The sequence below is a fragment of the Orbicella franksi genome, chromosome 5 (genome assembly GCF_964199315.1).
Source record: "Orbicella franksi chromosome 5, jaOrbFran1.1, whole genome shotgun sequence".
Classification (NCBI taxonomy): Eukaryota; Metazoa; Cnidaria; class Anthozoa; order Scleractinia; family Merulinidae; genus Orbicella; species Orbicella franksi.
Window position 1 is genome coordinate 4,377,931 of NC_138149.1, and position 27,395 is coordinate 4,405,325.

Sequence of the window (27,395 nt, forward strand, 5' to 3'; positions counted from 1 at the left end):
TCGCTACCACCTCTTTGATGTATTGATCGCAGGGTTTATATGAGAAAGTTGGTGCAACAAGCATTGAAAGAACTTCCAAAAGCAGAGTTAAAAACCTTCCGCGATGCAATGTGTTGTTATGCAAGGATTCAACCTTGCCTCGGCGTTTCCTATGATCTTTTGTGACTCTGTCAATATCGAACCATTTGATTGGTCAATCTCTCAAATACGCGGTATTTTGATTTTGCGCCTTGTCCATTTCGCTCAGATGGTGAATGGTTTGAATAGCGGAAAAGTTAGCTCTTTTAGCATGTCGCAATTTGAACGTTTGAAAGCGAAAATTATCGTCAAAACAACCCAAGAGTAAGTGGGTGTTTTTGATATTCTTCACCATGGTAGCTGAATGGATTTCTTGTCTAGAAAAGAGGTAGGGTGAAATTCTAATGTATTCTAGTCTGATTACCTCTACTCCAAAGCAATAATTGCCCATGCCAATAATAGCCATAACTGTCGTAGCATGCATAACACCATGGAATCGTTGTCGTAGATCTCGTAGATTGCGGTCCATATTTCAAGTCTTGTTTCGCATCGACACCGTTACATGTAATATTGAGTTGCAAAAGTCTGAATGATTACAAAACAACTCTGCCCAGACATCTGAAACAAATCGAGGTTATGCAAATCGATTTGTCAGTGGTTTGAGCGGACAAGGAATGTTGTTTTGATGAATCGTCGCAACTTAGAGCAAAGGAAGTTTTGAGTGATAGTTGCTACATAGATGTAAAATGCTTTTCTTCATGTTTGCGATGCATATATATTCACCGGAACTCGTGAAAGAAGACGAGATGATCCAAACAGCTCCGATCCGACGACACCCCTTTCGCCGGTAACAAGTGGTTGTATATGAATCATGGTCATTATTTGCTGTTTGTATCTTAACTGACTTGCTGTCTCGACGAGCATTCTAAGGTCTATATGTCGACAACACTGAATGCTCGTATCTCAAGACAGAAGTTTCGCTTGAATAAGTTTGGAAGTTTCACCCGAACGACCCTCGGAAGTGATTTTTATCAGCGGTTAGAATTCTCTTACTCTTACTAAGCTATACTGTGCTTTTGTTTGTTTATTCAAAATTACAGATACCAATTTTTGGGCGAGAGATTTACGATCAAAGAAAGAGTTTTCCAAATAAAAATATTGTGTGAAACACAATACAACACTTTACTGTATCGTCTGTATCGGTCTGGCACCCCAAGGACTGCGATCTCGGTTTGTAGTGATCACACTTTGAATGACAACTGAAATTTGTTGTTTGTCGTCAAAACAATTAGCCGCCGTGTGCCAAAGTGATAAATGGTGAACTGACTTAGACACTCCTGCTTTCTTGGTAATCTAACTCATTTCGAGATAACAAGGACACAATCTGTAGCTTATCATAACTGATTTGATCGAGAGAAGAGCTGCGATACTGTTAACACTTTAACGGGTACCAAGGTATTTGGTTGACTACGACAAGCCTTGGATTCTGCAAATCACATGACAGGTTTGCTGCAAATTAAACGTAACGTATTTACATTTTATTACAGTGAGGTGCCATCGAAAGCATCCACGATCCTTATTAAAGAACAATCAACAATTACATGCCGTACTAAACTAAAGTGCCTTCAGACTGATTTGAAAAAATCTAGTGGTCGATTGAATTCGAGTTTTCCGGGTTCAATGTACAAAGTAATTGTCTGAGGTATGAATAAAATTATTCTCTTCTTTTGTCAATTGTGAGAAGGCCGGAACGAAAGCAAACTTTGCTGAATCCCGTTCAGTTTTGCTTTTTGCGTTTTCTGATATACCCTGAATGCAAGGTGGCACATATAAGCATGAAGGGGCGAAATTAACCCTCGAAATGACAGTATGACTAGCCTAAATCATAGAGCGCTTCGGTTAGCCGAGATAGCGGCTCCGGTCAGCCTAAATAGCCCTCAGGTTAGCCTAAATATTACTATCTCAATAGTTAGCTCTCAATGATTGCAAGGCTTACAGACACCCGTATCCCACACGGCACTTACCCGTGGTTACTCCGTTATTTCGGCGCCCGTTTCATGTATTAAATGCGCCCACATGAAGGTAAAGTGTCAGTTTCTCGTAAATCATGTATCGGTAAAAAGAACTGTCCTTTGAATTAACAGTTTGTTTTTCAAAACACGCTCCGGCTTTCCTTTAGAATGAAAGTCGTGAAAAGCATTTTTCAGCTTGTTCAATCTCAGTTTCTTCTAATCACCGGAGGTTGAAAATGTTAAGGCTAGTTTCCATGTGCTTGTTACGATCATTGCGGTCGCTTCATAAGAAGTTGAGCGATTTTCTACGATCGCTACAGAATAAAAACAAAAAAGAAATGTACAAGAGGACCTGGATCAAACAAACACGAGCTGAGTTCCACTATATTCTGCTACAATCTCTGGAGAGTGGTTTCAATATGATCTAGACCAAAACGATCGTTGAGATAGAGTTGAGGTCTATCCCTATAGGGTACATACTCCCATATATGGGCTGTATAGATATGTGCCACGGGATAGGGCAGGGGTTTTGAGTTTCTCCATCTTTAATAGGTTATCATTTTTGTTCCTGTTGGAATTGTGTTCCCGGTGTGATCCTTAAATAGGGTACCTAAATTGTATCAGCTAAAAATTGCAGTGCGTAAATGAAAATCAAATGATCTGTTTAAACTGAACTATCCGTTAACTTTGAAACGAAATAAAGTTGACCCGTTCACGCTATTCTTGGTTTTTGATTTTCATTACATACGGTATCAATTTTCTTTTGTTTTATCCTTAAACAAGAGATTATAATCGCTTGCCTTAATTAAGGTCAGGGTTTGAGACCCTGCGCGGCACACACCTATCCGAAATTTACGGAAGTACCCCCCCCCCCCTCCAACCCCGGTCTATCTGAGCGATAGTTGTCGCTACGATTGTTACGGTTGCTGAAGAGGTTGTTTTAATCGATATCATCCCAACTAACGCTGAACGTCTTCTTCAGCGATAGCAGGTATCGCCCGCCTTTAGAGGTGAAGATTGTTGTGTTGCATGAAGTCATCTATCAGTTCGTTTGTTTTCTTGCAGACCAGCAGACAGAACAGGAGAAGATCTCGATATCATTTATTCCAGACTTAAGGTGTGAGGAGTTTCTTTAGGTTTTTTGTTCCATTTGTAAACTTAATTTTCTGCTCCCTTACACCCAATTTTGGTGTTTTTCATCGGTTTTTCAATAGCACCTTACTTATTTTTATCGCTTCCCCTGCTCGAGTTTGTACTCGTTTCTTTTTCTCAGCTTACGGTTTTACGCTGTTCTAGGCCCTCAGTAGATGAGGAGAAAAGAGGGCGAGCAATATCCCTCTTTTTTTCGCTCTTCTCTAACTGCCAAGAGCCTGGAACAGGGTAGTATTACGCTGGATCGTCCTCGTCATCATCATCATCATCATTATTTTTTATTTGCCAGTAAAGAGTATATTTTCCCAGAAAGAATTCCCGAGGAGGCGGAAGCCTTGGTCGTTCTTCTACACTTGCGCTTCAATATTATTGATCAGAGTGGGTCTGTTAATTACAAAAGAGACTCAACTGAACACAGAAAAACACAAACTCGGTAATCAGGAGGTTCTATGAGTCAATAGCACAAGCTCCTCGAGCTCACTTAACTCATATTATCATGGGCTCTGATGGCCGAGCTCTACCAACAGTGGCCTTTACGATTTCTCTTATCGCTGACCTACCGGCGAGAGGTCAGACTGAACAGCTCGTGTGTTGTACAACCCTAAACAGATCAGAATTACTACTTTAGACAAATTAATTGAAAGAATACCTACATTTTCCCGCTACACTGACTAAAACCCAAAACTTTGTTTCATGAATGGAGGTTACCCCCCTATCTACTCCTGCAATGGTTTGGAATGATGCAAGATTTGCAAGGGCTTTTTTTTCGGACCAAACCATCATTTACATGTAATGGGGAGCGACTTTGATGCGGTTTTAGTATCGCGCGCGCAGTTAATTGTTTAAACGTTGATAAAACTCTCTCAACAATTTGTTCCAGACTTCTATAGCTAACCCTTATAAATAGATTCAAATCTAACAAAATCTCATGCGATTGTCGATTTTGTCAATTACTGGCAATGCAATGGAAAGAAACTGTGGTAGATCAGAGTAGTGAACTTTGTTGAAATACAAGACGAAAATGCGATGTTCAACTTGTCTATCTATTTACAGGACCTGAAAGCATTTGAGCGATTTCATTGCACAGTTCTTCAGCAGATCTGTTACTATGGATGTTATCAGGATTTGGAGGGAGGAATCACATGTGAGTCATGAAAAATAACTTTTAGTCGCAATTACAGACAGTCCATAAACTCAAGCGAAGAGCTACGCGTCATCCAAACTACTTCAGTGGTTTGTTTACCAACTTTATATAGAGACGGATGGCTAGAATTCGAAAGCAATCTCTCAGACTGGTTTTCTATGAAACGCTATCTTAAAACGTAAACTTAACTGATAACCTCATCCACTCAAAGCAAGCATAAATAATGTATTAATCAAATGTGGTGAGACCTTGAGTGTGCTTTCCATTATGCCAGAGTGACCGGTCATAGTCTCAGAGACCAGCGGGACTAACCGAGCTAAATGGAGTGACATTTTCCGATCAAACCGGGCCAACCAAAAGGAAAAGGGCGGGAAAACAACAAACCGGTGCTAAGTGCGTGAAAACGGCTACAGCCGCACGTTACGAAAATCCAACAGGAAGTGGATTTACGAAGCTACCTCAAGTTAAGGTGTATCCTAAAACATTGTTTCTTAACAATAGGCTTTTGTATTCGAAGTTTGGAACAACGCTCAAAAGACATCTTAATCTAAAAGGCCCTCGTGAATCTGATCCTAGGTTTTTGCTGGCTTTACTGGCTCTGATTGGTAAACCTCACGTTTGCTCTGACCTTTTAGAGCACACCCTAAACGAGTTTTTTAACAAATCAAACAAACGCGGTAAAACAAAGCACGCGTTCCTGACTTACGTCAGTCAAATTGTTACAAACTATTGTGTGTTTTAAAATTCGGCATCCAAGCGAACTCCTTTGAATGCACTTTCTAGCAGCGTTTAGTCAGTTGTTTATGTTTTGTTCTCAGTGTTTCGTCAGGGTGACATTGGTTTTTACTGGTACGCAGTGCTATCTGGTACACTTGATGTTAAAGTGTCCAAAACGGGAAAATATGAGGTATGGATTACACGAGAACCAACGCACTACATTCCATAACGTTTGATACAACTCCGGTAATTGTATGAACTTCATCGATCGCGAATATTTAGGTATCGTTTTAGAGTTTTTCAGGAATTAGCACTGCTTACATTTTTTTCTTTCTTTAAAAATATAAACGAATTTTCGATAAAGTGTTCTTTAAATTTCTTCACGTTTGAAATGACCCATCTTTGGTCACTAACTATGCTTTGGTGAAATGCTCAAGCAGTTTAAGAATGGAAGCTCATGAAAATATTGCGTTGAGGGAAGTGGAGGGGTTCGTTTTTTCATGTTCTGTATGCAAATAAGATTATATCTTCGTGAAAAATTGCTTATGACTACTAATTAAGACGTCTTGGTCGCTGGGACAAAGAGCTTGGAATAGCTGTTATAACAGTTAAATCTGCGATCGAAACCGAGGAGAATGGGTTAGTACAAAGCAGAATTGACCCTTTCGTCTCGTTTGTACGTCAAACCAATGATTTTGCAGCAAAAACAGTTGGACTATTGGCACGTCTTATCAATGTTTCTTTCTACGCCTCGTGATTAGCAACCAGACCTAAGTACAGAACTCGCACGTTTATCTACTGTTTGAAAATGTTTTAACCTGCGGAACAAAATAAATCGCAGTTGTTTATTTTTTTTTAGGATGCTGAAATGATCTGCACTCTGGGGCCTGGAAAAGTATTCGGCGAGTCAGTACTGGATGATACACCAAGGTACGTCAATCGCATGGTAACCTTAACTGGAATTTCTATAGCCAGGGGCGGATCTAGGGGGAGGGTGCAGGGGTGCGTAGCCCCACCCTCCTGAGATGAAGCCTTCTTCTTCGTATTCGCTTTTAAGATTTGTTTACGTCACCAGTCAGTTACGCCATTCCTGAGTGGCGCACCCCGTCCTAAGAGAAATCCTGGATCCGCCCCTGATAGCCCTGTCCACACTACACCGAAGAAATTTGAAACTGGCGTTTTCACTTTGAAAACGCATCAAATGTTTTCCGACGTCCACACTACGCTGGAAAACGCTGCAATCACCGGTCATTTTGAATTTGTGTTTGAGGAAAACTCGGTCAGGGAAATCACCTGACTATTGTGATGTCATCGTTTTCGAAAAGCTCCGTTTTCAAAATGTTTTCCGTCCACACGAAAACGCGAAGACGGCGTTTTCAAATTCCTCCGGTTTGAAGCGGCGTTTTCGAAAAGCTCCGTTTTCGTGACGGATTAGTGTGGACGGTAAGCCAAACCGTAGAAATAAAGCTGCGTTTTCAAATTTCTTCGCCGTAGTGTGGACGGGGCGTCTCCCCCACCCCTCCCCCAATGAGAACGTAGAATGGAGCAAAGACATAATAGTTTTACAAATCACACATAGTGAGTTTGTTGCATCAATAAATTTGTAGAAAAGTCGATCTGCATAATTGCCATTGAAATTTGTTACGCTTTTGTTAAGAGGTAACTTCTTTTTTACAGTTCTTAGAGTACTCTGAGGTCTAGAAAAGTTTCTGGTGAATGAAGTTTGACTTCAAATTTCTCTTCAGCTGATTGTATTTCTTTTTCTCCATAAGGCACGCCACGGTTATTACCAGTGAATTTTGTGAGTTGCTATTGGTGGAAAAGAAGTATTTCCGTACCATTTGGGAGGTAGGTCAAACCTTTGAACCTCAGGCAACCTGGAATGAAAACTGAGAACTATTGTCACAGTAACAAACTTCTTTTTTCCCAGCGGAACAAGCGGTATCTGGAGGATGTTATTGCCAGCCCTTCGTCTCCCTTATTTGGAGTACAACGTAAGGTTTCAAACATTGTTCTGTAAAAAACTTTTTTTTTTAACTAAGTTGTTAGGGGCCAACAATTCTGGCCGGGTGTTGGGGGTAAGGGGGGTATTTCATCCTTACGCTAAGCCAGTGAGTCTGTCTGTTAGCAAAAAGACCCTATATCTTCCTTACCTTCTTCTTTGCATTTGTCCACTTCTCCCCTGGATAGGCTTCCAGTCCATGTAAGAGTAAAGTGTCTTGCCTAAGAACACGTGAAACAATGAGCTGGTCGAATCCAGACCGCTTGTAATGATCTAGAAAAAGTTACACTAATCATTAGGCACTCGGTTTTCAAAAACTTTAAAGACATATTGGTTAGCTATTCTTGATCATTTTTTTTTTTTTTCACTCTAGAAAAGAATGGAAAGCCTCCTGAGGATAAAAATTCCGAGGACAAACGCTATGCTATGATTGCTGTAAGTTTGGCTTGTTCAAGGGACACCTTCATGACAAATAACAACAATGATAACAACATGTTCTTAGGACTTCAGTAGTGTGAGACTGCTTGACTTAAAAGCAAGTCAAATCAAGTGCCAAAAGATCTATATTACGTCACTCCAAACGTCAAAGAAGAGGTGTAGTTATGTGAAATTTTTACTATTTTTGTTAATGACGTCATCCACGCGTCTGTCCTCTAATAGAACCAATCAAAACGTGAGAATAATTTGAAATATTATAAAAACCGGAATAGATAGTTCGGTAGTAATGTAGGTTGTAAGTGAACGGCATTCGTGATAGAGCGTTAGCAGATTTCTACTGATATGTGATAGCGCCCCCCTTTTAGTTCAGTGTCCACAAGCAAATTTCGTTCCTGGTTTCCATTCTTTGGAATAGGTTTGGATATGTATGGTAATCAAATAGTGGCGGGTGAAATATTAGGAAACAAGTTCACGCGCGTTTTGTCAAACACATCGAGAGACAAACGATAATACCTTATTATTATTGCAACGTTTCACCGCCATGAATAACTACAACCCTTTTTCACGACTGTGGTTGTCGCTGTTGTTATTATTGTTGCTGTCGTCGTCGTCGTTGTTGTTATTGTTGTTGTTGTTGTTGTTGCTGTTGTTGTGTCTCAGTACCAATGTTCTCGTTTACCCTGCAGTATCCATCTGAAGCCCTGATGGAAGCAGGTCTGGTTCTTCGCTACAGAATGCTTCTTAATCAGTCCCCAAGACTCATCCGTGATAGAAAGCGTGACAGTCGTACAGTGAGCAAGTGCTTCATTGGATCAGAGGCAGTTGATTGGCTGACTCGAATAAGCCCAATGGTTCATGGTCGTTTTCACGCCATTGCTATGCTGCAGGCGCTTCTTGAAGCGGCTGTCATAACTCACGGTAAGAACTGGTGCCTAGCTGAGTGCCAACATTCTTTTTCTCCGGGGAGGGCAGGCTCTTCGATATTTATTGCTACCACTTGTGGGCCTCGTCCACAGTACGCCGGAGAAATTTAACAACGCAGCATTATTTCTACTAACGATTAGACCTACCGTCCACACTAATCCGTCACCAAAACGGAGCTTTTCGTAAACGCTCTTCAAACCGGAGCAATTTGAAAACCCTGCTTTGTGTTTTAGTGTGGACGGAAAACATTTTGAAAACGGAGCTTTTCGAAAGCGATGACCTCACGATAACGAGCTTTCCTCAAACACAAATCCAAAATGACCGGTGATTGTTGCGTTTTTAAATTTCTCCGGCGTAGTGTGAACAGGGCCTTAATTACGGCTGTCTAAATGGCAAGTACCATTCCTCATTTTTATTTGGTTTCGTTTTGCTTTGTTCAAATGATAAGCCCAGACGGACTTGTAAGTAGTCGCAAGTGGCCACAAGTGGAACTTGCGTGTAGACTTCCGTCGGGTGGCCAAACGGACTCGCAAGTTTCCTCGCGAGTAGACACAAGTCGCAGGGAAACCCATTTCGAGGCTACGGACCTAGTCCCGCGTGGCTAATATCCTGTATTTCATTGGCTAACAGGTTGCTAAAACAAACTTGCGTTGACGCGGGTTGGGTGGCAAAACGGTGTGGTAAGATTTCGGCAATGACACTTTCCAACAGCGTTTTTTGTCTTTTTTTATTCGCAGTGGGTCATGAGTGCGAATTCAAAGACACGGATAACCTTTATCGCTTTGCTTTTGATGAGGAGGAAAGCGATGGGCCTGGTGACGGGGCATACAGTGAAGAGGACCTTGATGACGTTTTGATCATACTCAGTAGGTCTGGGCCTGACGCTCAGCTGAGAATGGCGCTAAGAAAATCGTGAGTTAACTGTTAAATATATTGAGAAATTACTGAAAAGGGGTGAACACTCTATTGGTCTCTCGTCTTTTGCTTTCTAACGCTCTTCTACCTCCAATGGTTTCTAATAATCTTTACATAAAACCCTCAAAACTTGAAATACAAAAAAACGCCTTGTCAAGAATTGGAGCTAAACTATGGAATCAGATACCATGCTCTCAGAGAGAACTACCAACATAAAAAAACATTCCAATTTAGTACGTATTAAAAATATACTTCTAAGTGTTCTAGAAGAAAAAAGATTCCTTTATTGAGGTACACAAGATTATTTCTAAAGTAAAATATCAGAAGTAAATGATAAAAAAAGCGAATGACCAGCAAATACTATGCTCGTGTTTTTCTTAACCTGTCTTTGCTAAATTTGTCTCATGGAATCCCCTCGATAGATGTTTCCTTATAAATGGTGGCCCCCAATATTTGCAGGTTACTTTGAAGGATACCGCGTCACGTGACGCGTTTTGAAAAATTGCGTAGGCTAAGATATTTGTTGTTATCTTTGCATTTCAGTTCCATGGACAGAACTCAAGATGACTTGTCTTTAATATACGATGAACTTGTTCACATGAAGGCTTTTCAGCATCTTTCAACCATGGTGAGTAAATGATGTTCTGAAAGTACTGAACAACAACTACAACATCTTTATTTTCTCAATGCAAATATGAATATTATAACATCGTCAGTATATTTACATATGTTGCATGTTTCAGATAAGGTAGCTGTGGTAGTCTTGTTTTAATAAGACTGGAGACTAAATGAACCGTTAGGTTTTAGCCTCTAGCCTAGTTAGGTCTAATTGTAGGACCTCAATAGAGAGATGAACATAATTTACTAGTTACAGTCAGCTTTTCACTCGTGATGCGCGACAGTAGATGCGTTACCAGCAGCGCGACAAACGCCGTGAACAACTGCGTGAACTGCGGAGAATCGTGTGCAAACGTGCTGGGAGCACAGTTCGTGCGGATCAGTTTGGAAAAAAAAAAAAACACGTTCAAAGCTTCAGAAAAACTATTCAATTCCCTTTTACCAAGTCTAGAATGGAGAATAGGTGGGGGCATAGGCCTTAAAATGGGTGGGGGACGGATGGGGGATGGGTGCGGAGAATTTTCTTAAGTGCCACTTCTCTTCTTTTGTCACCAGGTTAAGAAAGAACTAGCTTCTACTTTCGTGTTAGAATCCCGTGAAAGAAAAGGAACTGTGGGTAAGTATCCTGATAGAAATCCTTTTTTGAAAGCAGTGAATAAAACCGATATAATGTCGCGAGTAAGGTTGCTGGGTAACTCGTGACACAAGCTTCACGAGTATGAAGATCTATTACCATAGCAACGAGCTGTCACCGCGAATCCAGTTGAGCTAGTTTTTGGTGAATGAATCTCTGGTGTGTTGTGTAAGTTACCCGTTGTTCACCGTCCACATTAGACCCACTCTGCGACAAATTCAGACAGGCGTCAGGAGTTAAAGTAAACGGGAAAATGTTTCTTCACTCACAGTCTACGCGCACTTAAAGGTGATAGAGCTGTGATTTGGAAAGTCTCCTATTGGGCGCGTTCCTAGAAATCTATGTAAATGATAAAAAAAAAAAAACAGTTGTGTCTATTAGTTTTAGTGTGAATTGCGAAAGAAGGTATGCGTTTTCATACAAAATCATAGATTTAAACGACGCTGGTTTTCTGTGACAAATCATTATTTCCAGCCCAATAAATGGCTTTTTGTTTCCTTTTTTCTTTTCTGCTTTGTAGTGTTTAATGAAGGAGAAGAAGGCATGTCATGGTACATTATCCTAAAGGGCTCAGTAAATGTTGTGGTACATGGAAAGGTAAGGCGCACTAAAATCGCGTCGCTCGCAGCTCCCACTTTTAAGGCCCTTTAAATTGATTAATTCTCCGATGCACTGAACTTATGACTCACTGGAAAGAAATGTGGTATCTGGTAAGCTTGGTAGTAGTATAAGAAAAATAGTATTCAGTGCCACAAGCTAGTCGGAGGAAAAATTATTTCTTTCTTATCAATGCCTAGGGTGTGGTATGCCAACTCAACGAAGGAGATGATTTTGGAAAACTAGCCCTTGTCAATAACGCTCTAAGGTAAAAGGAGTCAACATCTTCATTTCACTGTTATGAAATCGAATTTTACCTATGGATGATGAAACGACTTCTACACTGGTAGAATCATACTGATTCGACTGTTCTGTGTACAGTTGAATTGGTGAAACAATGGGAAGGTGCTTAATGACAACTTACACCACGCACTACATGTATTAGGATTGGGCTCAAGATTATAATGTCGCTTTGGCTAAGTACAAAATAGCATTTTCAATTAGCCAATCAGAAGCCGTGTTAGTACCTAATCGTGTCTTTTGATAAGCTTTGGCCGCATATCAGGTTCGCTTGCTCTTGTCATAGGTATTTTGGGGGCGACTACCTCTCGCCAAAATATAGTAATCATGGTAAGACCAAACAAACCTAATGTGTTTCCGAAGCTTACAGGAAAGGTGTGATTTGGTATAAATACTAAGGTAAGAAAGACTAATAACTAGTCAAGAATAATCCATCTTACCGCTTTAATGTTGCATATTGAAATAAATTTTTAAACTTTAAATGAATTAGGTAATGATATTTGCCACTAAATGAAGTAAAAGAGTGCACTTAGGCTGCTACTCTCAAATCGTTCCCAACGAACGTGCGTTTATAACTGAGTCATAGAACACCAGGGCTGGCCTAACCATGAGGCGTAATGTTTATCTTTTTCTGCCTTATTGATTCCAACATCAAGGATTAGAGATGGTCTTAAGTTGTTGGTGTTATTCAGTCTAGCTATATAAATAGTAAGAGACCTATTCCACTATTAAACAGACCACAATTAAACGTTTGATAAAACCTTTTCTACAGAACAGCCACAATAGAAACTTCTCAAGACAACTGTCACTTCTTGCGGATAGGAAAAAAAGACTTTAACAGAATCCTCAAGGTATGAAAAATGTTTTACTGATTAAATTATTAGGGCCGCGGCTTATATAAGACGCGAAACCGCTCGTATATATGGTATCGCGGTTTGTTTGCGGCTTACGTAAGACGGTAACTCGCACTGCGCAAGCGCAAGTTTTTTCCGCGCTCCTGCGACATCTCACGCAATTCCGCGATTGCTATGACAACTAACACAAGCCAGGCATTAGTCGCGAATAAGCCGTGAACCATTTTTACGAGCACTTCGCGTCTTATATAAGCCGCGCTCGTATAAATGGTCCAGTTCGCATCTTATGTAAGCCGCAGCTTGTGTAATCCGCGGCTTATTTTTCTCGTATTAATGACCCCATTGTTTGTCTCGCTGATCGAGCGGGCGAGCGAACGACTGATCGAACAGCCGAGCGACCAAACGACGGAAGGGCAGAACGAATTAGCAGGATAAGCAGACTGACTGACTGACTGACTGAGTGTTTGACTAGGTGAATGAATGAACGATCAAAGGAACGACCGAACGAACGAATGAAGACAGAAAGGAAGGAAGGAAGGAAGGAAGGACGGAAGGAAGGAAGGGAGGAACCTGCTTGCTTGCTCAGTGTTTGCCTTCTTCCTCCGTTAATTTTTTCACTTTTTTAATACTAGGATGTCGAAACAAACACAGTTCGTCTTAAAGAACACGGTCAAGACGTCTTGGTCTTAGAAAAGATGAAGATACGTACAATATTTGGAGACGAAATAGGTCAAAGACCGAAGTTGCAGAAGTAAGTAGCACGATTTGATTGCACTGAAGGGGGTCTGCAGTCCATATGCTTTGAGATGGTAGTAGTATGATTGTGTAGAAACCTCAACTGGTAAGTCTTTGGACTTCGATGCACGGACGGATTTTTTGATTTGACGGTAACCCTGTTCTAATTCTCCCCGAATCGTTGCACATGGTCTCTCCACCAAGGGATGTCAATAGGTAACACTGAAATGTTGGAATGGTGGGACAGACTGGCTAAATTGTTAAAGGAGGGGGGGGAGAGGGAGAGAGCTTGTGTTGTACAATCATCCCCTCCGTCTAAGGAATAGTAGCATTACTTGTTGAGCGTCAGGCGGCAGAAGCAGGCTCAACTTCCTGCCTCGCTGAGAGTCCCTTTGTAGTGTTCTTGTCGTGTGCTTGGCCAAACTCTCCATCCAGGATTATGAATGGTATGCTAGTCCATTGCACTTTTTGTCAGCTGAACACGAATGAAAATTAACTGAAAATTAAATGAAGACCATTAAATATTACGTTGTTTCAGGTACTCGGTCATGGCTGGGACTCCCGAAAAAATGGTGGAATACCTTTTAGAAACGAGAGTGGATAATGCAAGCAACTTTGATGGTAAAAAAATAATGAATTTATAAATGTATATCTTGACGCATTCCTAATCATTTTACTGTACATTTTCTGGTTGCTGTCGTGGTATGTATTTATATCGTGTTTATTTTTCTTCTTTCAGATCATTTTTTACATGACTTCCTGATCGCCTTTCCGATTTTTATGAGTACGGACAGGCTGTGCCGCGCGCTGCTCTCCAAATATCCTTTTTACTAACAATATGCCAGGATATACGTCATATATATACGTCAATTTCCTTATTCAATGCGGCTTCTTCACTCTTAGCCGAAACTGACTAAAAAGTTCAGTTTTGTCTATTACGATTAAGGGAATCGGACTTAGATTTGAGCACAAACCAGGCGGGAAATGGGATCTGGGCCAAATTTGGGCTGGGAACTGTGACGAGTTTAGCCTGCAATAAAGAATGCGTTTGGTGCAAAATATAATGACTTTTAACAATCAGCAGGGAGATGTGATATTTTGATTTAAGGTTCAAGAAAGTAAAGTGCATAGGAAAAAATAAAGATTAAAAGCGTTATTCTTCTTAATATTGACTTACTTATGATAGAACGGACTCTCTCATCATCGGGCAGGACGAGATCAGAAATATCACCGCTGAGCACAAAGTGGCTATCAAGAGAAGGTAACAAGGACTGTATCAAAATAACATTGAATTAACGATTAGATTGTAAGATCGAGCGCAGCCTGAGCCGACTATCATGCATAGAAATCGAGGGCAAATAATCTAATTGCTCTAGTATAAATCTACCTTAGTCGTTCAAAACTTTATCTAAATTCTCTTTAGAAACACCTCGCAGTGGCGAATCTAGGGGAGGGGCCCGGGGAGCCCGGGCCCCCCTATTTTGGGTAAAAAAAAAATCGCAGAGGGAAGAAAAGCCGGCAGGGCAAGCAAAACAACCCGCTGAGTTTGTTGTTTGTTATCGCCTTGCTCCGAGGGATTTTGTCTGTTTACGCTGGTTTTACTCTCTCCTAAAATGGTTGTCTAAATTCCAGTTCTATCAGGAATCTGAGATCTCCCTCCTCCCCTCCGGGCAGGAGTCTGAGAGCATTAGAACTATGGAATTTCAAGTCCCTGCAACATGACATGTGATGTTTTATGATGTGAATTACGTCATGATTAACGAACAGCCGTCATATATTTTCGATTTTCCGTTCATGCTCTCAAAAGATTGATGTCTCTAATTTTATTAAATGCACGATGAAGATTTCATATCAAATCAGTGGTTTAGCGTAGAACAAAATTTCGAGACCATTGCCTCCACTGTTGGATTTTCCATCCTTTGCTCTGAATAAGATTAATGTTGAGAATTTCGAGAGCATGACCGTTTGAAAAATTGTTGTATTGCAGGGTGGTCCAAATGACACTTCGCTGGAGTTATTTGGCGGGAAATCTATTTTTGGAAGATAAAAATATTTGTGAGTTCCTTGAGGTAAGAGATGAATGGATAAAATGAATACAGTGTCTTGAGTATGCCAAACAGAGTTTTGCGCTGAATTATCTTGCAGAAAAGATCTTTGTTTTCTTTAGAAGCAGACGCCTCAGCAAGGTCCAAGAAACGATTTTAGCCAGCGGTTAGAATTGCATTTAGTTCAAGATATGTAATGACTTTTAATAAGGGAGCCACTATTGTTACTATTGTACGTAGCCCAGAAAGTGATGAGCGATCGAATGAAAACGTCATGCAGGACCAAACTATAGACACTATCTAAGCGTTGACACCAACCAAATTCTCAAAGTTCGGAAAACTGTTCGCTTGACAAAAAATAATTAATGACGGTCTGAGGACAAATATCCGAGCATATCAGTTTTCGCGCCAAATTTGATGCATGCTGATGTTTATATATCTAACGCGTGCTCGTGAAATATTTGGTAATTATTTTCTGGTAAAATAGTTTATGTACAGCGTTATCACATTTGCCCACGAGTGCTAGTCAGAAATTGTTACCGGCATTAGCAAAAAGTTTGTTTTCTTGAATTATGGTATACTTCTTTTCATATAGAAACTGATGGTAGCTTTGGAAGCGGACCAGCTAATTAATGAATTTAATCTAGTGAGGACTTCAATACTCAAGCTACAAGAAAGGTAATCCCACAATACTCAAGCTACAAGAAAGGTAATCCCATAATACTCAAACCACAAGAAAGGTAATCCCATAATACTCAAGCTACAAGAAAGATAATCGCTTTAGTGAGTCTTAGTTTGTTCTACAACGCGGTGCCCTTTTCAGCCTGGAACGTTTTCTGTCGTTTCTAGTATTGTATTTGCTCCTTTTGTGTCTTTGTCACTCAGGATATTTTGTCATTGTAGGAATAAACTTGCTTAAGCCACATGGGCCTTTATTGTTTTCGGTACATATATCTTCCTCCTTTTTATTTGCCTTTGTCTTCTTACACGAAGAAGCTTCTGAACTTGATCATTTCGGGGTCATGGCGGGCGTATGGAAAATAAGGAATCCGGAATCCCCGTCCGGAACCGGAACCGGAACCAGACATATAAAAATTCGAGATGTTTTGAGGGTGCTAAGAGTTTCATCTCCATGTGTAATATTATTTTCTGTATGTCGCTTTTGTCCGGCCGGTGCAAACTTTTCTTCCGAACTGATTTCACATACACGTGAATGATGCAACTTGGGATCAATAAGAATAACTGACATTAGTACTCCTCCCTTTGCTGAATTTCTCTCAGTTGGAAATGGATGATACACTGAAAAGGTACGAACTTTAAGGGCATAGAAATTTTCATTAGTTTCAGATAATTACATTGAGTTTGAGTCTAGTTTGGAAAGATGTTCACATTATACAAATTCGTGATAAGCGTTGAAACGTATCAAATGTACTTGTGAAAATCTGAGCTTGTTATTATGGCTTGAATTTAAGCTTGACTCTATATATGGAACAGCATTAGCTGATTCTATGATTTTCAGTGATTATACGTTCTGCTTTTTTTGTAAAGTCATGTAGAAGCGTGATGTATAAGTTCGCTTGAGAAAATAGAACCCATGCCTGTGCTAAAATAAACAAACGTACGCTCTTTCACGCGGCGAAATGTTGTCGTTTTGTCTTTTTTTCTTTAATATTTGCAGATTAACGCGAAATGCATATCAATTGCAAAACAATATTTGCCCGTTAAAAGAAACGAGGTAAAAGATCAAGTTTAAATTCAAGGCAGACCGTGTGGCACGAAATTTTTGCGGGAGTGTTATTTTGCGCATGGGCGATTTTTTGTATTTTGCGGAAACCAGTTTTTGCAATTGTGAAAGACTGGTTTTTCTTGATGGGCATTAATTTTTGCGATTAGCAGGAAGTCGCGTTTAAATGGAATAACAACATTTGCGTTTTTCATTTGACTACAGGCACTCGACAAGTGAAACAACATGAAGAGATTTAAAACACGGTACTCAGTATCACTCTATTACAATTACATTTGCCCTAGTGTGGAGACGAAAATTCTTGCTAGAGCAATTATTGTCCTTAACACCCTAAAAACATCTCCAATTTTTATTTGTCTGGTTCCGGTTCCGGTTCCGTTTCCGTTTCCGGATTCCATATTTTCCATACGCCCGTCATGGCCAAACCTCGGCGTTTCTCAGTTGCGTTAGGTGATTGATTAACCTTATTTTGTCCGTTTCTCGTCAGATTTCCCGATGTCGAAATGACTGATGGTAATCTGTCCGTTCAAATGGTAAACTGAGAAGTATTTAACAAATTTAATTTCGCTAATTTTTCTGTTTAGTTATAACTCATACAGATGTCTTGTTCTAGTTTCGGCTATGATTAATTTCATTTTGTCACTCAGAACATTGTCTCTTGAGGACTGAGCCCGCGGTGGTTTTTAGGCGGAAACGTTGCTTAGTAACACGAGGTAGCCATATTGTTTCACGATGACGTCACTGTTGGTTAATTCTCTCTATGAGACGCGCCCGCAGGGAATCATGACAGCGGTATTCATCAAAACAAATATTCAGTCCGACTAAGAAACCAACTCTCTGTCATTGTGGAAATCGTTTGAGATGAATAAAACGAGCCTCAAAATTACATTAATGATTATTTTTCTTATCACACACAGGCCCGTCGTCGCATGGGTGTCGCTAACATCGCAAACGATCTAACGGAGTATAGATCTATCCGAGGAACCGACCAAAGTAGGTACCATTTCCCGCTCTAGTTCCGAAGATATTCTCGATATTTTTTTCAGAATGTATCCTTTTGCTGTTTTGGTTAGCAATAAAAACAAGTCACATTAAATATTAAGATTAATTGAAACACTTCTTTGTTCCATTGAAATAAACGGTTATGTTTGCTTGCTCCAGCAGTTCCTCTCTACCCAAGAATAAATTGGAGTTAAAGAAATTTGGGGAAAATGCTCTGTGGGGGAGGGGAGAGGGTGCCTGTGATGGACTGCGGGAGTATCGATACTTGCATTCACCGTCACAGAAATATGAGACACTGTTCTATTAGACAAGTAGGATCTGAACATGACTATTAAATTTTTCCCTAAGGTCACTTTTTTACAACTCGTTCATTAATTCTTATTTCAGATATTTTCCGTGTGTTCTGCGCTGATCATACATACACAACTTTGGCGTTGCCGTATAACGCCACTGTACAGACCATTGTTAACACTGCGGAAGAACGCGTTTTGTTGGGCGATGACTGTGTTCTGTGTGAAGTCAAATCTTCAGGAGGTTTGTTTCAAAAAGGGAGATAAAACTATTAGAGGAGACTGCCTGGTCGGGTGGATAGGTTACCGTCTCACATCTGGGAGGTTCGAAGCCCCCATCCTTCCACTATAGTTGGATTTAATTTGTTCTCGAAATTCAGAGTTTAGGCTCGATTTCCGCTGTGCACCACAAGTTACTTTATGACATGCTTTCGTGTTTGGTTGAACAACCTGCCCGTTGAGAATGTCTCAAATAGACGTGACCTCTCCGAGGCCATTGTAAAACGTCCGACTCACCGTGACATTTGCCGAGCCTAATGTTAATGAGCGCCACTGTTTTTGCCAATGTACATCCTTAGATTGGGCTCCTGTGAAGTTCAATTTGGCACACTAACTGAGGCCAAGGTACATGTCACACCCATCGTTTGCGCGTGTATTTGCATTACGTAGGGGGAGGGGGGAAAGACAGACTTAAAAGAATAGACCAATTCCGTGTTGATATGATGTGCGGTTCGTTTTTACAGAGCGTTTCCCACTCAAACCGCACGAAATTTGTGTCACGACAGGACTGAGCGTGAACGGAAGGCTGTGCATCGCGCCAAGAGAACATTTGGATTCGTTGGTGAGCTAGGCTAGTTGGACAAACTTACAAACCATTTAAGACTAGGTTAACAGTAAAAACAGTAATGTTGGTAAGGTGTCCTATTGCTTGGCGGCTTAGCTAATCAAAGTTAATGTTAGTCCGAGAGTCGGGGTTGTCATAGTAACAACCTGTCGTAACCATCGTAACCACCTACCGATGCCAATTTATTGCAGGTGTGCATGCGGCTCTTTGAGAATCATAGGAGAAAACCATCTCAAAGTTTTCAAAATTGATTGAAAACTTTATTTAGTGAGGGAGGCACTAAGAAGTCATAAATTGTAGGCGAAAATGTATGTAGCACAAGAGAAAACTGGCAGAGTACTTGTTACGAAGTTGTTGTGCTTGTAAGCTGAGAAGACAACATCAAGTCAAACGATTATATTTCAGCTTTTTAAAATGAGGGGAAAGGTAAGTTGTGTATATACACTTTTAACTGCCTGTTCCGGTGGAGAACATTTGCAAATATCTTCCCCCGACGTTGGTATGTTCTGTTCATTTTATATTTTATTTATTTATTTATTTATTATTATTATTATTATTATTATCATTATTATTATTACTATCATTATTATTTATTATTTTTTCTAATGCTTTCAAAGGTTAAATTAACCTTGTGTTTCATCTCTGTCCCAGACCCCTACTCCCGACCAAGAAGGTCCCACAAGTAGTAACCTGGCATTCCTGGAGTCAGTGAGTTCTAAAGAGCTCGCTTATTACATCTCGCAGTATGATTACGAGCTCTTTAATGCCGTCAATGTTGTAAGTACCTCCATCTTGCTCGGTGTTGTGTTTTCATTAGCGAGACATTAGGGAATGTAAGCAAACCACGACGACAACGGCAACGAGAACGTCACCAAACAAAAAAGGTTCAATGAGCAAAACAATAGCTGTGCACTTGCGTTATAAGTCTTTGTACGTTTCTTAGCTGTCCTCTGCAAAACAACGACGTGAAATGACCAAATTCTGCGTCGTCTGAAGAACGCGAACGACGACGGCTAATTTTTTTTATTTTTATTTGGAATTGCATATTTAGTCCGAGCATGTTTTTAGAGCCATTGGCGTACCTAACAGATCTAGACAATCGCGAATTTCGCTGATAAAATATAAATTCAGTTTTTAATAGGCGTCGTTGTTGTAGTTGCTTAACCTCCCTCGACTCTATCAACAAGCCGCCTCGGGAAATTTATCAATTGTTGGAGAAAGCAAGACCAAATGCGGAAAAATCGCGCATGCAAATGCTTGATCGAGAGTCACTTTAGAATTCATTTCGAACTGAACTTTCCTCTATTGTAATCTAATTTGCAGCATGAATTTGTTTACAACATTTTTGGGAAAGAGAACTACAACCAGATCACAGCGAACCTTGACCTGCTACTCAAGCGGTTCAATGAGGTGAGGCACTTCATTTGTTCTTCTCACGAAGTATGTTGACGCCAAGCGAAGCTACAATTGCTTTTTGCTGTGCTCTTGACCGGTAAAAAGAACACGGGTATTCTGATTTGCTCGAACATGCCGTACGGCCTCCTTTCGACCAATGATAGAGCTTAGCAGACAATCCATCAGCCAATCAATCAATCAATCAATCAGTCAACTTTCTTCACGCAATCAAAGACGGCCGAAACTGGACGCGAAAAAAATTCATACTGATGACGTAGCTCTACTGAGGTCCACAAGGCTTCTCTGATTGGTTGTTTTTTGCCCGAGAAAATTCAAAATTGCGAGAATTGACAAATCAGAGACATGTAAAGCTACGTCATCAATGTAAAAGTGTTTGGATCCAGTCCCCGTCGTCTCTCAAGCGTGAGAATAGAAGAACTGAGCTTCAGAAAAGGGCAGTAAATTGCTTTGGCTGCTTTTGTTTAGTTTTTTGTAAATATTGGTTCCTGTAAAATTTTAGTATCAGACGAACATTACACTACTTCTTTTTATATTTGTCAAAAAAGGAAGAGATTTTTCATTATTATTATTTCAGGTGCAGTTGTGGGTCGAAACACAGATTCTACTCACTCAACAACTCAACAAAAGAGTTTATTTGTTGAAAAAGTTCATTAAACTGGCCGCGCAGTAAGTAATCTTATAGCTACATAAATCTTTTGTTTAGACCGTCCGTGTTTAATGTGCAATCGACCATGTTGATTACTGAAATGATCAATTTTCAAAACCGTTGTTTGGTTGTTTGTTTGTTTGTTTGTTTGTTTGTTTGTTTGTTTGTTTGGCTGGTTTGCCATTGAAAACTGGGGGGAAGACGAGTTCTATACGTAATCGAAACTATACATAAATGCGCATGGTTTTATACTTGAATAGTTAAGTAATTTTTATAAACTTAACGTGTCACACATTTGCAGGTGGAAAAGTGAAAAACAAAAACAAAAGTTTAATTATAGCTGTTGTTTAAATTCGCCACTTTTCTATCGGTAATGAAAGTTATTTTTAAGCTCAGCAAACGAATAAATGCCTACACGAAAAATACATCTAAAATTATCATAACTATTGCTTACCTTGGAAAGGTAAAAGGTAAAGCCTGCATACGAGTTAAGTGGCCCATCAGGCCGGCGCTTATCTCCGGTTTCTTTAACATGACGTGACTAGGAGTATTTCTACTCCCCCCTGGATGGGATGCTAGTCCATGACAGCGTTACCTCCAGCATTTAATTCAGAGGCACTGTGAGAGTGAAGTGTCTTGCGACAGAACACGACACAATGTCCCCGGCCAGAGTTCGAACTCGAATCGCTCCCCCGGCCTCGATACATAATGTTTTGTAGTTCTCTCTTACCGCAATGACTTGAAATGAATTGTTTGCTGATTGCGTTTTTCTGTCTATGTTGCAGCTGCAAGGAGTACAATAATTGGTATTCGTTCTTTGCTGTCGTCATGGCACTCAACAGTGTTGCAGTGGGCCGCTTGTCACAGACATGGGAGGTGAGTACTACGAGAGGGTGGAGTGATACGATCCAATTTCCCCCTCAACTGGCAACTCCCTTGCATTGGCTAGCGACTACCCAAAATCAGCAGAAATCCTCATGAACTGACAACTTCTCTTCTGTCCGGAAGTAGCTTTCATATCAAATCCAAGAGGACAGAGGTTAAGAAAGTTACTTTCTCCGTTGAGTGCCTCTTTTTGCTACAGTTCGTGTGGAGACGGAAGAGGGACAAGACAGGGACAAAGTCGACCGCCAATGAGTTGCTCTCTTTTCCAAGCCCCTATTGTACTTTGCGCTCGTTTTCTTGTGTGTAATAAAACAAATGATTTTTTTTATTTTTCTTTAGAAATTACCAGGAAAATTCCGAAAAATATACGAGGAATTTGAAACTACTTTGGTAAGGAATCTTTTTGATTTCTTTTGATCTTCCTGTATGCTGTATAAAATTAACCTTATCAGCCAGACAAAAGAACAAAAACCGCACAGGGCTTTTACCTTTACTTCTGAATTGAGCAGGAAATTAAAACTAACATGCACATAAAGGTGTTACAGCAATAGTGGGAAGACTTGTTTCAATGTAATGACTAATATGTAAATTGTACCTCCTTTTGTAGGAGCCGTCTAGAAATCATCGAGTTTACCGGCTTCTAGCTGGTGAGTTTACTGTCAATCAATTAAATAATAAACGATTGCCTCTTAAAAAATGATCGATTCTGTAAGATCGGTGACGTCTGGACTTTTTGGACTTTTTGACGAATGATCGTTACACCAACTGTTTTTGTTTTTGTTTTTTTGTAGGAAAAATGAAACCTCCCATCTTGCCATTTATGCCACTACTGATGAAAGGTATTTGGATGTAAATGACTCGTTTGTGGTCGGAAAAGGACAAACCAGGGCTTTTCTAGTAGCGAGAAATTGATAGCACTATATTATATAGTCGAACCCTTATTAAACGGCCACTCTGGGGAAATGGAAGATGGGTTCGTCAGAAACTAGCACGAGACTTGCTAGAAACGCCAATTCGTTCAAGTACAAACATGCTTTTTAAAGTCAACATAGAATCGCGCGAGGACAATAATAAACGCGTGTCTGAATGTTTTTATTAGTGGTCACTTTCTATTTCAGACTCTTATCTGTCATCGCCTCTTCCAAAGCAAAGCCAAACTTCGCTTTTTAAATTTTGGGTGGCCGCTAAAGATAATAGAAAACCTCCATCAGGAAGATCAAAAGGTGGAACTGGACGCGCCTCGGAACCGACTTCGCGCCTTTTTCTCGTGTTTGTGTCCGTTGTTCATTTACATCATGTTCATCGACGAATTTAGCGAAAAAATATTTACACTGACAATTTGCTTTGTATTTAAGTTCATTCTGAACACTATTTTAAAATACGATTTTAAGCGCTCGTGTTTTTTTTAGCTTGAATATATGACTAATTTTCCCATTTTTTTTCTTATAGACATGACATTTACCGATGTAGGGAACAAAACGCAATTTGACAATCTAGTGAATTTTGAGAAAATGGTGGGTTATCTCCTTTTTTTCATTAATTTTTATTTCGCCTTTCAATAACATGCGGACTCTAAAATTCAAAGCTCAACCGACACTGCTGAGCACTGTTTTGGTGTTTGAACTGTGCTCAACGACTTGATTACCGCGCGTTCGGCAGTGGTCGGAAGCTGGGAGGAGCCGCCGAACATTTGATTGACGGTAGAGAAAGACGCATTTGTCGATTGAGCTTTGAATTTTAGAGTCCGCATGTTATTGAAAGGCGCAGTAAAGTGACTTGACTAGCTCATCTTGCGTCTCTGTGTCTGTAACACTAATAGGAAATTGTGTCAGGGTTAAACCAGAGAAAAACGATGAATACTGCAAAGCCACTCAGAAAGAAGACCAGATTTCAGCAGCAATTGAAGCGCACTCCCGGGTATGTCATCGAAAAAGCCCCCTAAAAGAGACGAACCTGGGCGTGCCTCGAGCTTTACGTAGACCCTGAAAAGAGGGAAAAAGATTTTTCGAGTGCATCCTTTAAATATACTTTGTAGGCTAAAAAATAGAGGCGTTTCGTGCTACACACTCTAAGTGAGACCAAAATTTTGGATTTACACCCCCGAGCGAGACGACGAGCACCACCGAACTTTTACTTACGGGAGTCCCCACCCCGACACCCACCGGGAGAGGACTGTACCAGTGCGGATCCAGGGTTGAAGGAAAGGAGTGGGGAGGGGAGGGGAGAACGTGCTCTATGCAACACGTGACGAATGTTATGGTATTTTCTCAGTTTTTGAAAGCTCACAGCTCCTAATTTTAAGATAAGCGTTAAGTTCTTTTAACAGTAAGAACTTAGTCAAGTTTAGTATAAGAAAATCTTAAATTTTTTTCACTGATTTTCAGAGAATGATCTCCTCTACCGTTCGACTTATCCAATACTGTCGCAGCGAGCCTTTTAGTAAGTAGCTTTACTGCAAAATACAAGATGTTTATTATGATTAACGTTCTGTCTTGATGTTTATATTTGTCTTCTTTGTAATTTCATAGCGTCATTAAACAACAAATTAAGAACAGGTTGCTTTTTGTTCCTTTCCTTCCAGAGGCTGAACCTCCATCTCAATTAAAAATGGCTCAGGAAATAACCATTTTTGTGAGGTATGAAAAATCGGGTAACAAAGCTTGTGGTTTACAAACGACTCTGCTAATTACGCGCAACGTTTTCGATACTTTGGCACGTTTCCCAAACTTTTGAGCCAATCAGAAAGCCAAGGACAGCTCGTGGATTTATTTGACATTTCTGAACTTTAAGTATCGTCCCGTGAAGTTAATACGGCTTTGTTTTATTCCACAGAAACTTGCACGTGATTGATAACCAGCGAACTCTAACCCAGCTCTCTCACAGACTGGAACCAAGAAAAACATAAAGAAACTGGTGATGAGCATCAGCAATCGTCTGTCAGATAATCTAAACCGTTCATCGCGAAGTATCAATTCCCTTTAGATTCGTATGGTCTTAAATGCACTTTCTTGATTCATCAGTCAGTTCTTCTGTTAGTAGGTCATGATATTTTGAGCGAATTCGTTGCGTAGAGACATGATTTTACATGATTTTAAATGTCGGCCTGGTAGTTCACAGCCCGATTAAACTAAACCAGGATTAGAGAGAATTTTGACTTGAGTTTTGTAACTTTGCAGTGGAACTTTCTGGTTTTATTATATATGTGGCCTCCTGTTTTGCGTTTGAATAATCTCAGGCTACACAAAACATAACTCAGTAAAGCAGTGGAGAACATTTCTATGCAAGAAAATTTATACTTCAGTTAACTTTTAATCCTGGGTTAGCGTTAATTTTCGAACAGCGCGGTCCTGGGTTTGGAGCGGAAGAAAAACGAAAAAGTACAGCAGTTCTTCGTTAGTTTTCAACACCGGATAAATCTGGAACGGATTAAGACAAATTTTTGAAGAAGTGGTATATTCTACGCAGCAATCCCCTTTTTTTAAATTATGCCGACATCGTTTTAGATTAGTTGAAAGTAACTTCAGTTCTTCAGTTCCAAGTTTGTACTTTGAGGAACATAGACAAGCCGGCATCGCCTAAGCTATCATGTGAGCTAGCTTCGTTAATCTTATCAAACCTCGTTTTTTACATGTTTTTCAAATCTGCACAGCGGTATCCTAAATCTTTTGTTACCGTTTCTCGTCATTTTCAGATTTTTTTGGTATTTTTCTATCCTCGATGCCAAGTTTGTTTTTAATTCCTCTAGTCTTGCAAAGAAGAATTGACTGTTCATAAAGTTGGTAGTATTCGAGGCTCGTTCGAAAATGGCTTGGCTGTCGCATATGAAGATTTGCGATTCTCGCTGGTACAAAATTTTATCCATCGATGAATATAGATTAACAAAATTTATATATGATATTAAAATACAATTTAAGTTATTGAAATGCACAGAAGCATAGACAAATTATATTCAGTCAAAATTTATGTCAAGGTTAGAGATATGCATTTGTTATATACCATTGGTAAACGAGTTTTTTTTTTTCATATATTCTGTAACTTTATTGCAATATTTTTTCCGCTTGGCCCAGCCACTTGGCTCGATTAGCCTTCGTTATTTCTAAGTGGCTGTGCTCTGTTTTTCATTGTTATTTTTTCACATTGCATGTATTTATTTTTATTGTAAAATTTTTCTGGGCACGAAATAAAGATTGTTGTTGTTGTTGTTGTTAATTATTTTAATTATTTTTATCTAATTGTTATCACGCGAGAGATAACTATTTATTTTACATTTAAAGAATAAAGAAGATATAGAAGGCTCCGACTCTAATGTTGTGAAAACAAGTGCCAAAATTAACAATAATTGGCTTAGTCTCTTGTAGCGCGTGCAGGGTGTCGTCCACACTGCGCCGAAGAAATTTGAAAGCGCTGTTTCACTCTGAAAACGTATCAAATGTTGTTCGACCACACTACGTCTGAGAAGGGAAATCACATATCATCGTGATGTCATCGTTTTCGAAAAGCTCCGTTTTCAAAGTGTTTTCTGTCCACGCTAAAACGTAAAGCCGGCGTTTACAAATTCCTCCGGTTTGAAGAGCGTCTTCGTAAAGCTCCGTTTTTTTTTTTGTTTTTTTTGTCACGGGGCAGGCCTAACGTATATAAGAAATAAAGCAGCGTTTTCAATTTTTTCCGGCGCTGTGGGGACGGGCCCTGAATTAGACAGCCCCATGGAAAAACAATGCAGATAACCCTTGCTCCACTGTCTTCTCTTTAATAACGATTACATTCTTCGCCCTCAATTTCCCTGCGTGATAGTTAACTGAGGCTGCCCCCGTCTCGTCAACTATCACGCATAGAATAATCTAATTGCTTTAGTATAAATCTACTAGTCGTTCAAAACTTTATCTAAATCCTCTTCACAGTAAAGAAGCGTCGGCCATTTTGATAACAACCGCACACTGTTAGGCTACTCACTATCTACAACAGTATTAGTGAGTAGTGTAGCCAATCAGAGAAAGGCATTCGTGATAACCCGTTAGCAGATCTATATTAATATTTATTTCATAAAAGTATATCCTTAGATGCTCGACACCAAACTGTAGGTTACTGTGTCGAGGAAAAGAAATAAACGTGAAAACATTATTCGTGAGGTTTTGTTTCAAAAATCTAAGAAATCTCCATCATTTGATACTGTACCTGGGAACAAATTGGTCCGAAAAGGGCGCCAAATTCTCGCCCCTATCATCTACACACTTAAATTTCTAGCCAGCCTATTGAGTTTTTGTTATTAATTTTCGTTTTTATTTTTGATATTCAAACGTTTGTTAGCTAGTGAGATGAGCGATTTTGAAATGAGTTGCGAGTCTTCTCCATTTCCATTTTAAATGTCGCCAAATTGGGTTTAATTGTTTTGAGGCTATTTTATCCGCATTGAATGTGATTTGCAGACATGAATTTTTAAAATCAAGATACAATTGGTCACGAAAT

The 27,395-nt window shown here is 39.9% G+C and overlaps 1 protein-coding gene across 2 annotated transcripts; it reads left to right on the forward strand.

The window, feature by feature from the left end:
- LOC145486542 (rap guanine nucleotide exchange factor 4-like) lies at positions 1 to 26,130 on the forward strand. 2 transcript variants are annotated; one of them, XM_081465227.1, is made up of 36 exons: positions 1 to 406; positions 3,096 to 3,147; positions 4,236 to 4,326; positions 5,145 to 5,233; positions 5,903 to 5,973; positions 6,816 to 6,891; positions 6,974 to 7,037; positions 7,419 to 7,480; positions 8,170 to 8,401; positions 9,145 to 9,319; positions 9,866 to 9,950; positions 10,496 to 10,556; positions 11,095 to 11,171; positions 11,372 to 11,439; positions 12,244 to 12,322; positions 12,958 to 13,076; positions 13,599 to 13,681; positions 13,800 to 13,878; positions 14,238 to 14,321; positions 15,048 to 15,129; positions 15,701 to 15,783; positions 17,337 to 17,382; positions 17,767 to 17,842; positions 18,239 to 18,385; positions 18,885 to 18,982; positions 19,637 to 19,762; positions 20,309 to 20,395; positions 20,976 to 21,067; positions 21,833 to 21,923; positions 22,272 to 22,322; positions 22,540 to 22,579; positions 22,724 to 22,771; positions 23,382 to 23,446; positions 24,317 to 24,371; positions 24,514 to 24,568; positions 24,765 to 26,130. In XM_081465227.1, exons 1-36 carry the CDS (start codon positions 372 to 374, stop codon positions 24,835 to 24,837), a joined length of 2,997 nt encoding a protein of 998 aa, XP_081321353.1. In that variant the 5' UTR covers positions 1 to 371; the 3' UTR covers positions 24,838 to 26,130. The 2 variants fall into 2 exon arrangements, with proteins under 2 accessions (XP_081321353.1, XP_081321354.1); XM_081465228.1 differs by lacking the exons at positions 1 to 406; positions 3,096 to 3,147; positions 4,236 to 4,326; ... (3 more) ...; positions 6,974 to 7,037; positions 7,419 to 7,480 and adding an exon at positions 7,492 to 7,639.
- The last annotated feature ends 1,265 nt before the right edge of the window (positions 26,131 to 27,395 follow it).

What these genes read in the sequence shown, in the direction of transcription:
- LOC145486542 (XM_081465227.1), top strand. Translation starts at nt 372, where the DNA reads ATGGTAGCTGAATGGATTTCTTGTCTAGAAAAGAG. An exon ending in TGCCGCGCGCTGCTCTCCAA is followed by an intron (nt 13,879 to 14,237) that starts ATATCCTTTTTA and finishes ATATTGACTTAC; the next exon opens with TTATGATAGAACGGACTCTC. An exon ending in TAGTGAATTTTGAGAAAATG is followed by an intron (nt 23,447 to 24,316) that starts GTGGGTTATCTC and finishes ACTGATTTTCAG; the next exon opens with AGAATGATCTCCTCTACCGT.